Source organism: Octopus bimaculoides, chromosome 11 (assembly GCF_046866305.1).
Source record: "Octopus bimaculoides isolate indiv1 chromosome 11, ASM4686630v1, whole genome shotgun sequence".
Lineage (NCBI taxonomy): Eukaryota > Metazoa > Mollusca > Cephalopoda > Octopoda > Octopodidae > Octopus > Octopus bimaculoides.
The window spans coordinates 16,345,000-16,356,772 of NC_142938.1; the positions used below are offsets into that span (position 1 = coordinate 16,345,000).

Here is an 11,773-nt window from a genome sequence, read left to right on the forward strand (position 1 = left end):
TATACGTATAATATACGGCGTAATTTATATAAATAGCTATCACCTATGACATAATTTCTAAATATACGTTTTGTGTGTGTGTGTGTGTGTGTGTGTGTGTGTGTGTGTGTGTGTGTGTGTGTGTGTGTGTGTGTGTGTGTGTGTGTGTGTGCATGCGCGCGTGCGTGTTTGTGTGAGTGTGTGTTAATATGTTTTTTATCTCCATTCTTTCAACTATAACACTTTAACGGGACAAAAATGTACACACACACACACACACACACATAAATACACAACGAACTTATATATATATATATATATATATATATATATATATATATTATATATATATATATACACATATATATGTGTATATATATATACACATACATATACATATATGTATATATATATATATATATATATGTGTGTGTGTGTGTGTATATATATTCTCATACATACATACATACATACATACATACACATTCACCTTTTTTTAGTTTCCTAGCAAGCTTATTAGTGTGCATGGGTAGGCTTGAACAATTTCGAATTCATTGGAGCTCTCGGATGGACAGTGCACGAGTGTATACGAACGCGAGTGTATATGTATACATATATGGAAAAGTTTACACAATCGCATGTTTATATACAAAGACACTAATGTGATTTATATACATCATATATATATACATGCATACACACACACATATATATATACATACATATATATATACATGCATACACACACACATATATATATACATACATATATATATACATGCATACACACACACATATATATATACATACACATATATATATATATATATATATATATATATATATATATAGTTATGAATGCACTAATGCTAATGTCTCTCACTCCCACGTGACCCATCCCTGTTTCTCTTTCTATTTACTTGCCCCTCACTCTTGTCTCTGTCTCTGTCTTTTCCTCTCTCTCTTATTCTCTGTCTTTCAGTTATTCTTTCATTATGTTCTCACATATATACGAAATACCACATACCCAAATAATATACTCAAAGTCGACGGGTGCACACATGCACACAAATATATACGCACACAGCGTATATACTTATGCTCACATAAATATGTACATACTTACGCACATAAACTCATACTCATAGGACCACGCAAAAATGGGATCTTTCTGAATTGACGGGCACCACTTGTTTTCTTAACGAAACACTTTCAAACTTGGGATACTGGTAGAATGTGTCATATAAAACATCTTTTTCTCTTAACCTTCTTAACAAAAATTTCTATATTGTAAGTTATTTCATGTTAAAGTTGTCGTATTTCTGTAATTTCAACCAATGGCTGACGTCTATTCAGCTGAATGCAGTTACTGATGTTTTTGTAAACAATAATTTTTGCCGGTATCAAGATCGTTATTCCCTGGTAATTAAATCGTTATTCCCTAGTAAGGGTTTAGAGTTTTAGGGTTCGGGTTCGGGTTTTAGAGTCTTGTTATGTTTTTATAATTAAATATTATTAGGAATTGTGTAAAAACAATTATATTTATATACGTTTATATATTCGTTTTGCAAGATTCTTGATGTGAAATCGTGTGTTGAAACAGATGTTGTTGTATTTGGGGATGGTCATGTTGCCGGTTTAGCCAATAAAACACACGCACTATATATTTGGTGTTAATTTGCTTCAGCTTCATTTTATTTTTTACATTAATCGTATTTCGGCCAGAGTTCTTTCGTCACACTTCTGTGACCTCATCAGTGGTCCTTTGCTTTCTTCTTTGCTATTTGTGTGTCTTTCCTATAAGCAAAAATACTAGTTCTAAAATCTCTCTAAGGGATCAACGCCGTAGTTGTATTGACAAGTGATATTCATAGCCACGAGAAAATGTCCTCTTGGGATTAAAAAATCGCAGTTGAGTCCGTTCGAACGGACAGCCATTATATATAAATATACATATATAATGTATGTATGTATGTATGTATGTATATATGTATGTGTGTGTGTGTGTGTGTGTGTGTGTGTGTGCGTGCGTGTGTGCGCATATTCTGAGTTTAATTCAGCCAAGACACCAAGGTAATTCACAAAAAAAAAAAAATGAACTAAAGCAAAAAATGTCACGAAACGGAGAGATCGGAATGAGACCAGTGTACTCCTATCGATCAAATAAAAGGTTAAGTTTGAAATTCCGATACACAAGACACTCGAAATAGGCTTGAACGTATAACAGCTGAAACGTAGTGGAATCAACAATGAAAATAAAGACACTAATCAGACAAATAAAAACCAGTATGCATAACATACCCCCATTATTTTATGAAGGTGGAACGCGAAATAGATAGAGCTATAAATAATGGCATGTAAATATCGGGTTAAGAAAATCCCATGGAGGGAAATGTCAGAGGCTACCCTTGTTTTTTTGGGGTTTTTTTTTTTCCATCTAAGAATTTTTAACGCAATAGTTATACGCTATTACTTATAGCTTTATCTATTTCACGTTCCACTGAAACAAGAAACAAATATTTATTTCGCGTCTCAGAATTTCTGAATTCTTACGACATGAACAAGTCGCATGAAACCGAATCAAGCTCTCTTATGTTTGTACATGTGTGTGTGTGTACAGATTAAATTAAATCAAGGGTATTGTTGTGTTGGCAATCCGTCGCTTACGACGTCGAGGGTTCCAGTTGATCCGATCGACGGAACAGCCTGCTCGTGAAATTAACGTGCAAATGGCTGAGCACTCCACAGACAAGTGTACCCTTAACGTAGTTCTCAGGGATATTCAGCGTGACACAGTGTGACAAGGCTAACCCTTTGAATTACAGGCACAACAGAAACAGGAAGAAACAGTGAGAGAAAGTTGTGGTGAAGGGGTACAGCAGGGTTCGCCACCATAACCTGCCGGAGCCTCGTGGAGCTTTAGGTGTTTTCGCGCAATAAACACTCACAATGCCCGGTCTGGGAATCGAAACCGCGATCCTATGACCGCGAGTCCGTTGCCCTAACCACTGGGCCATTGCGCCTCCACAAATCAAGGGATGTCAGCACAAATGCTTTAAACAAATTTGCATATACATATACCTATACATAAGTAACGGTTTTTTTTTACATACATTCAATGCAAAAATCGCACATAACAGAGTCTGTTAAGGATCCACCAACACATTGGAATGTAGCTCCTTTCTATCAAATTCTTCTCCCCCGGTAAAATGTCCAATTAGCTATATTCAATAGGAAGCTTCAATTTAATTTAATCTAATTTAATATAATTTCTCAAATTGAATTGATTGGACATGGAAACAATTGTAGGGGCTAAGAGTTTGTTTTTGTTTGGAATTAAATATGTTCTAATAAATCGATGTCTATATCTCAATTTCTCCGTTTTCTTTTTCTCTCCTTGTTTCTTTCTGTTGAAGAACGTAGGCTCGAAACGTTAAAGACTTTCTCTATTCCCGAGCATTATACTAATACATCTATTAGTTGTTTACACCACCTCTCTCTCTCTCTCTCTCTCTCTCTCTCTCTCTCTCTCTCTCTCTCTCTCTCTCTCTCTCTCTCTCTCTCTCTCTCTCTCTCTCTCTCTCTCTCTCTATATATATATATATATATATATATATATGCATACATATATTTGTATATACATGCATATATGGGCACAGGACACCATGGGACGTAAACAACACAAAATAAACATAAAATACGAAAACATGGAATACGAACTTTTTTTGCGAACAACGAAAGAAACAAACGGAAAACAAGACAAGCAAAACGAAAAAAAATGACCCTTCATCAGTTGTTGGCTGTTTTTCTACTTCGCATTTCACAACAAGATACGTTTTCGACATAACAGTTGCTCCCGCAAAGCAAATTAAATAAAATTTAGGATTTTGCGGAGGGTCAAAGTTGGTAACGAAAACAAGGCAGTGAAAACAGACAGGAAACAGCCATAAACAAAGATAATGATACAGTATAAACTGACGTACGTAGTTTAATATTCCTAGAAGCATTTCGATATGGTTTCCTGATAATAAGAAATTTCTGGGGGTTTGTAAGGACCGTGCGATGGGAGGGTGACGAGAATGGTTCCTTAGTAGATCACACGGTCGATACAATAAATATAAAATGAATAAGTTCCAGAGAGAAAAAGAAGACAACCGCGCCAGAGAGAAAAAGGAGACACAACCTCATAGAATGATGAAGAGAAGATTTATTGATGTAAAAACATGCGTGTCTGTATGTATGTCATGTATACACTAATAATAGACAGGCCGTCATGAGAACAAATGTATGTGCGTGTGTAAGCATGGATGTATGCGCGTGTGAAGAATATATAAGAATGCAACAAAGAAGTAGGCCGTGAAAGAGTCTATAGCCATCGAAGTGACAAGTTTATAAACAAAAGAATAAGAATACCAGTTCATAGTCAATTGTACACGGTAGTTGAAAACTGTATCAAGAAGTTGCGGCCATGATGCTGAGCCGGTTGCAGGTACATGTCGTACGTGAAGTCGTGGCTGTGAAGCCGCTGCCTGGGTCACTTGATACAGGAGTTCTTGCAGGTTGTATATTCGCTGTTGATCCATGGTGAAGTAATTCACGAACAGAGAAGTGTTGAAACCTGGGCAAGTTGTTGGTTGAGCTGTGTACGTAGAGAGATGATGTTGGCGACGTTGAGAACATGACGGTGGTGACAAAGGAGACTGCCGTAATGCTGTTGGACGAAGTTGGTAAGTCTCAGCGTGGCTGCTGTGGTGTTGTCGCTGGAACTGGCTGTGTCATGTGTGTCAGTGGCTAAACCTAAAAAGTTCTAGAACCGAAAGGCCTCGAGACGAGGAGTAGGTGAGTTTTTATAAGGAGCCATAGGCTCAAAACTGGGTTGAGAACAGGCTGTCTCACGTGATTTCATTTAGGGGCACCGATTGGTTATACGCGGCAAATTGGCGCGACAGAGTGAGAGACAAATTGCGCCAATACCAAACCAATCAGAGTAGTGGACACAATGGGATCCAAATAGTGGCCAAAGGCTAGCTGTTACCTGCTACCTTCGAATGCACGGATATATAATAAAGGGAGAGTAGAATTTCACCCGTGTGTACGCTACAGGTTCATTGATAATTCTGTTTCTTTTATTTGGAGAGAAGTCTTTTTCTTTTTTCTGAAATATTATAAGAATATTAAAAGTTTCGTTGATTGATATTTGATGTAGTGTTATTTGTTGTTCAAATACATCTCACTGGCCACTGAATTATTTCTCTTGGCACCTTTTGGTTTAAACTATGCATATTACCTGTATATGTTTTTGTCACTTGGCTGTTGGACGTAAGTGGGAACGATTGGCATGCTGACGGCGTCTATTGAGGAAAGAATACGTGTATACGACTGTCTTCTTATCTTCAGACAATAAGCCTGTTCTTTTCTTTAATGGGATTCCAATTTTTAAGTTAATCTCCCCTTCTCATCTGGAGCTAGTCTTAATTGCCATCTGGTAATTATGACACATCCTCTGGAAGCGGAGATAATCTTAATAAATCAAGAGTTTATGTTGCATGAGATTTGATACAGCTATATAATGTCTATGTGTATACATGTAACACGCACTCAAATATTTACATGTTCGTGAAAATGTTTTCATTCAAACAAAGGAGACTTGTAATTTTGTTAGTGACATGTTTGGAATCTGCGAAGAACTTATTTAAATCTCAGGAAAATAAAATAAACCTACAGATATATACATGCATTTGGTTTGAATTTCTATTAAGTATGTATCATTATTATATATATATGACTAAGGTAGCGAGTTGGCAGAATCATTAGCACGCCGGGCGAAATGCTTAGCGGTATTTCGTCTGCCGCAACGTTCTGAGTTCAAATTCCGCCGGGGTCGACTTTGCTTTTCATCCTTTCGGGATTGATAAATTAAGTACCAGTGAAACACTGGGATCGATGAAATCGCCTATCCTTCACCTCCTCCTCCTCCACCAAATGTTAGGCCTTTTGCCTATAGTAGGTGAAAAGAATTGTTAGTACACCGGGCAAAATGCTTAGCAGTATTTTGTCTGTCTTCACGTTCTGAGGTTCAAAGTGTTCAAAGTTGTGTCGGTTGAATGTTGCAGGAGTTGAGGACAAGCTTAACATGGTCTCTGAACCTCTTCTTCGATCCTCCGCGCGGGCGAACACCGGTTGCCACTAAGATTGCTGTTTATCGCGCCGTTGTCATTTCAGCATTACTGTATGGCTGCGAATGCTGGACCTTATACCGCCATCATGTGAGGAAGCTAGAGGCATTTCACATCCATTGTCTCCAACGAATTTTATGCATTACTTGGAAAGACAAGGTCTCCCACACAGAAATTCTTCAGCAAGTAGGAATCTCAAGCGTTGAAGCTATCATCCAATGCCGTCTTCTGAGATGAGTCGGCCACGTTATCAGGATGCCTGATAATCGTCACCCGAAAATGGTCTTCTTCAGAGAGCTATCAACATGCATACATACATGCACACACACACACACACACACACACACACACACACACACACACACATAGACAGACTTCTTTCAGTTTCCGTTTACCAAACCCACTTACAAGGCTTTTGGTGGCCCGAGGCTATAGTAGAAGACACTTACCCAAAGGGACACGCAGTGGAAATCAACCTGGAACCATGTGGTTGGGAAGCAAGCTACTTACCACACAGCCACGCATCTGTATACAAAAAGTGTGTACAAAAAAAAAAAAAAAAAAAATTGTGTTTTAATAATTAAATATTATTAAGAATTGTATAAAAATAATTATTGAAACATTTGTGGGTATTATAACAGTATAACCAATTTATTGCATATAAAGTTTAAGAATAAAATCTTATATGTACCCTAAGGGCCATATGGAACCCCGAGGGCCATATGGACTCCCGAGGGCTATATGGACTCCCGAGGGCCATATGGACCCCAGTTGAGATTTTAGATAGAAGCAAGTGAGAGAGCGAGAGGGGGGGAGAGAGAGAGAATGGTTAGAGAGTGAAAACCTCATGAGAGAGAAACAGAGAGAGAGGGAGAGAGAGAGATTAGGAGAGAAAACAGGTGGCAATAATGTGGGGGTAGAAAAGTGTAAATGTGTGTGTGTGTGTGTAAAAGAGGGGATGCGTGAGAGGGAATATGTGAGTGTATGTAAACCAGAAGAGAAGGAAATCCTTTTTTTTTTTTTTTTTGTATTGCGTATGCGAGTGACAGAGAGAGAGAGAAATAATGAGAAAATGTGTAATGTTTAATAGTAAGAATATCACTGGTGGTAAGAGAGAGAGAAGGGAAGATACATGTAGAGAGAGAGAGGGGGGAAGATAGACAGAGAGATAGACAGAGAGAGGGGAGAAAGAGAGAACGAAATGTACAGACAAAAGGCGTGGTAACGAGAAGGAAGAAATAACGAGAGAGGGACAGAGAGTGAGAAAGAAGGTGGAGGGGGGAGTAAGGGATGAAGTAGAGCTGAGGCGTTGGGAGGAGTTGATAAAAGAAGAGACATTTAGATGGTCTGAAGAATGGTCGGGAGAAAGAAAAGAAAAGATAACGCTATTACACACACACACAAACACGCACGCATACAAATATATATTCATTCACTCACCCACATATGCAAACACACATTCTGTCTTGTACACAACACAAACAACAAAAAACAAAAACAACAGCAAGCAGCTAGAATCTATTTGTGTGAGGAGAAAGGATAGTAAAGACGAAGATGGTGGTAGAGGTGGTGGTGGTGGTAGAGGTGGTGGTGGTGGTGGTGGTGGTGGCAGATGGATGCTGGTGGTTGGAATTTTCGCTCGGTGCCTGCTATCGAACGAAAGAAGAATGTTTCTAAAGTCGACCGACGCCTGTAGCTCTGCCGCTGGTGTTGACAAGACGCCAGTATCGGTCGGCAAGCCGCCGGCGACAGTCGCTCCAATGATCAGCAGTGCCTGCCGTAAGAACGAAAGCGTGGCCAAGAGATATGGCCCGCACTCTCACACAGACTACAAGACCGCCATCACCACTGCCACCAATTCCACCACCGCCGCCGCCACAGCCACTACTACCACCTCCAATGCCAACAGACGCAGCGGTGGCGGCAACTCCAGGAACTTTACATACGCTCTGGCCGTCGTTAGTTTATTGGTTTTCCTACTGGTCGTCTGTTATGCCATTTGGACACTTTCCATTGAGACTATACTTCCGGTCGTTACTGAATCCAACAAAAACCTCGAAGATCTCCGGCCCAACAATCTACCACCATTGCTGGTAAGCGAACACACAGCTCTTAAATTTCTCCATTGATTTCTCCCCGATCTTCCTTCCATTATTCCTTGCTTTTAAGAATTTCTTCCTTTCTTTCTCCAGTCCAGAGGTCTCCAACCAATTTTTGCCCATGGACTCCCTTTGAATCCCGTCTTAACTCTACAAGACCCCCATAGCCGTTCATTGTTTAAAAAATCCTGTTGTATTTCTATAATTATTTTTTATTAGGAATTGTATTAAAATGTCAAAATATTTAGTGCATTGCAGAAATATATCCAATTTATTGCGCATACATTTTAGCAACAAACTTTTACATGGTTTTCCAAAGGTCATACGGACCCCGGTTGGGAACCACTTTTAGTCCAATGGTTCTCAACCTTTTTTTTTTCTTTTTTACCTATGAACTCCTTTGATTCCTATTTTATTCGGGTGGATCCTCATACCCATTCGTAGTTTTAAAAATCATATTATATTTTTATAATTAAATATAATTAGGAATTGTACAGAAAAATTGTTAATATATTTTGTGTATTTAGACGTATACAGTTACAATACCAATTTATCGAACATAAACTCTAGCAACTAATTCAATTCTATGGAAAATGAATGTTCACCAGTGAAATATGTAAGATATGTCATAAATATACCAGGACGTATTCATCAAAAATGCTGCTTTGGTGCTATTTTATTCAATGCGAGCCTTGTTGTGGTTGATGCTGCTCTGATAGTTTTGTAGTATTTGAATGAATAGTTGTCTATGATAATCGAAGACCACCACTTGTACAATGTTAAGTCAGATACGAGCTTTTGTTGGTGAGTTAAAGACACAGCTGAAACTAAATTCAACAAGGTGCAGGAGTGGTTGTGTGGTAAGAATCTTGCTTCCCAACCACATGGTTCCGGGTTCAGTCCCACTGTATGGCACCTTGGGAAAGTGTCTTCTACATTATTTACATTCGACGGATATTTGTCCTCATCTTGTTTGTTGTTAACACAACGTTTCGGCTGATATACCCTCCAATTTCCCCAAACACACTTGAAGAAGGCTGGACTGTATATCAGCCAAAACGTTGTGTTAACAACAAACAAGATGAGGACAAATATCCGTCGAATGTAAATAATGTACATAATTCCTCATCTCTTAAATATAGAACAGAAGTATCTTCTACTATAGCCTCGGACCGACCAAAACCTTGTGAGTGGATTTGGTAGACGGAAACTGAAAGAAGCCTGTTGTATATATATATATGTGTGTGTATCTGTTTGTCCCCCACACCATCGCTTGACAACCGGTGTTGATGTGTTTACGTCCACGTAACTTAGCAGTTCGGCAAACGAGACGATAGAATAAGTACTAAGCTTACAAAGAATAAGTCCTGGGGTCGATTTGTCCAACTAAAGGCGGTGCTCCAGCATAGCCGCAGTCAAATGACTGAAACAAGTAAAGGAATAAGGTAAGATGAAGGAAAACCAGTAATGCTTCTCTGCGCTTTCTCCTAGAGATATGGACACACACACACACACACACACACACATATATTTGCAGTGCCATTACTTTTCCATACATTATGCTTCACACCTTTAATTCTTGCTTGAAATATTCCATCACTCTACAATTCAATGAGATTCTCTTCCAAACAAATATCCCCATGAACGAATATTCTTTTCTACTCTAGGCACAAGGTCCGAAATTTTGCGGGAGAGGACCAGTCGATTTATTCGACCCCAGTACGCAACTGATACTTAATTTATTGACCCCAAAAGGGATGAAAGGCAAAATCGACTTCAGCGGAATTTGAACTCAGAACGTAAAGGCAGACGAAATACCTCTAAGAATTTCGCCCGACGTGCTCACGTTTCTTATTTCTTTATTGCCCACAAGGGGCTAAACATAGAGGGGACAAACAAGGACAGACAAAGGGATTAAGTCGATTACATCGATCCCAGTGCGTAACTGGTACTTAATTTATCGACCTCGAAAGGATGAAAGGTAAAGTCGACCTCAGCGGAATTTGAACTCAGAACGTAAAGACAGACGAAATACCGCTAAGCATTTCGTCCGGCGTGCTAACGATTCTGCCAGCTCGCCCCACCTTTCCCGTCAACAAATATTAACTTCAAAAGGAAGTGTAACCCATCTTAGTGAAGATCCATGACTTAGTGGTTCGATTATTCGGCTTACGATCGTAAGGTCGTGAGTTCGATACCAGGCAGCGTGTTGTATCCTTAAGCAAGATACTTTATTTCTCGTTGTTCCAGTTCACTCAGCTGGCAAAAGTGAATCGTACCTGTATTTCAAAGGGCCAGCCTCGTCACATTCTGTGTGACGCTGATTCTCCCAAAAGACTATGATAAGGGTGCGCGTGTCTGTGGAGTGCTCAGCCACTTGAATGTTAATTTCCCGAGCAGGCTCTTCCGTTAATCGGATCAGCTGGAGCCTTCATAGTCGTAACCGACGGAGTGCCGTTTTTCCTCTCTTTGTTTTTATTTACTTACCCAAATAAAAGCAGAAATAGGTGCTTTTACACACTATACTCTTTTACTTGTTTCAGTCATTTGACTGCGGCCATGCTGGAGCACCGCCTTTAGTCGAGCAAATCAACCCCAGGACTTATTCTTTTGAAGCCTAGTACTTATTCTATTGGTCTCTTTTGCCGAACCGCTAAGTTACGGGGACGTAAACACACCAGCATCGGTTGTTAAACGATGATGGGGGGACAAACACAGGCACACAAACACACACACACACACACACACACACACATATATATATATATATATATATATATACGATGGGCTTCTTTCAGTTTCCGTCTACCAAATCCACTCACAAGGCTTTGGTCGGCCCGAGGCTATAGTAGAAGACACTTGCCCAAGGTGCCACGCAGTGGGACTGAACCCGGAACCATGTGGTTGGTAGGCAAGCTACTTACCACACAGCCACTCTGAATTTATGTCAAGTGTTAGAGAAAGAAACTGTTGTTTCTTGCAATAAATACGACTGAAGTAAACAAATTTTCACGGACCCTAAAATACTACTGTAGACATCCAATTTACTGTTTTGTGTACCCCACAAAACCTTATATGGACCCCCCTTAGAAACATATGGATCCCGGTTGAGAACTACTACTCTGGTCCTTTCCTTAACCCTTTTTTCTTTATTTTAGTTCATATTTCTTTTTTCGTTCAGTCTTGCTCTCTCTCTTTCTTTTTGTTCGTATTCGCTGTCATTTCTTATTCTTCTCACCACTGTGTGAAAACTGAGAATGCAAAGAGACACAAGGGAGTTTAGTAAAATCCTGTTCATTCTCCTTATGGCTTTAAAGTTATTATCAGAAGAAATTAAGCAAAACAACAACCAACAAACAAACAAAATAACTAACTATAAACAATGTTTTAAACCCGGAGTCGACCAACTTCTTATGGCATTGACCCCTTCGTGGAATTTCTGATAACTTATCAACACTGGCCCCGCTGACATCATGTGAATTTCTAAAATAAAATTAAAAACTACAATTAATAAAAAAA

General features: G+C 39.1%; 2 protein-coding genes across 3 annotated transcripts in view; one reads left to right on the forward strand and one right to left on the reverse strand.

The window, feature by feature from the left end:
- The window catches only part of LOC106869723 (uncharacterized), a 91,944-nt gene that overhangs the window by 37,583 nt on the left and 42,588 nt on the right, over nucleotides 1-11,773 (reverse strand). The gene's annotated exons all lie outside the window — the stretch shown is intronic.
- LOC106869716 (uncharacterized) overlaps nucleotides 7,422-11,773 on the forward strand; it is a 49,284-nt gene continuing 44,932 nt past the window's right edge. Inside the window, exon 1 of the mRNA XM_014915561.2 lies at nucleotides 7,422-8,248. Within this exon, the coding sequence (XP_014771047.2) occupies nucleotides 7,772-8,248 (477 nt within the window). The 5' untranslated portion in view covers nucleotides 7,422-7,771. The remainder of the gene's footprint in view (nucleotides 8,249-11,773) is intronic.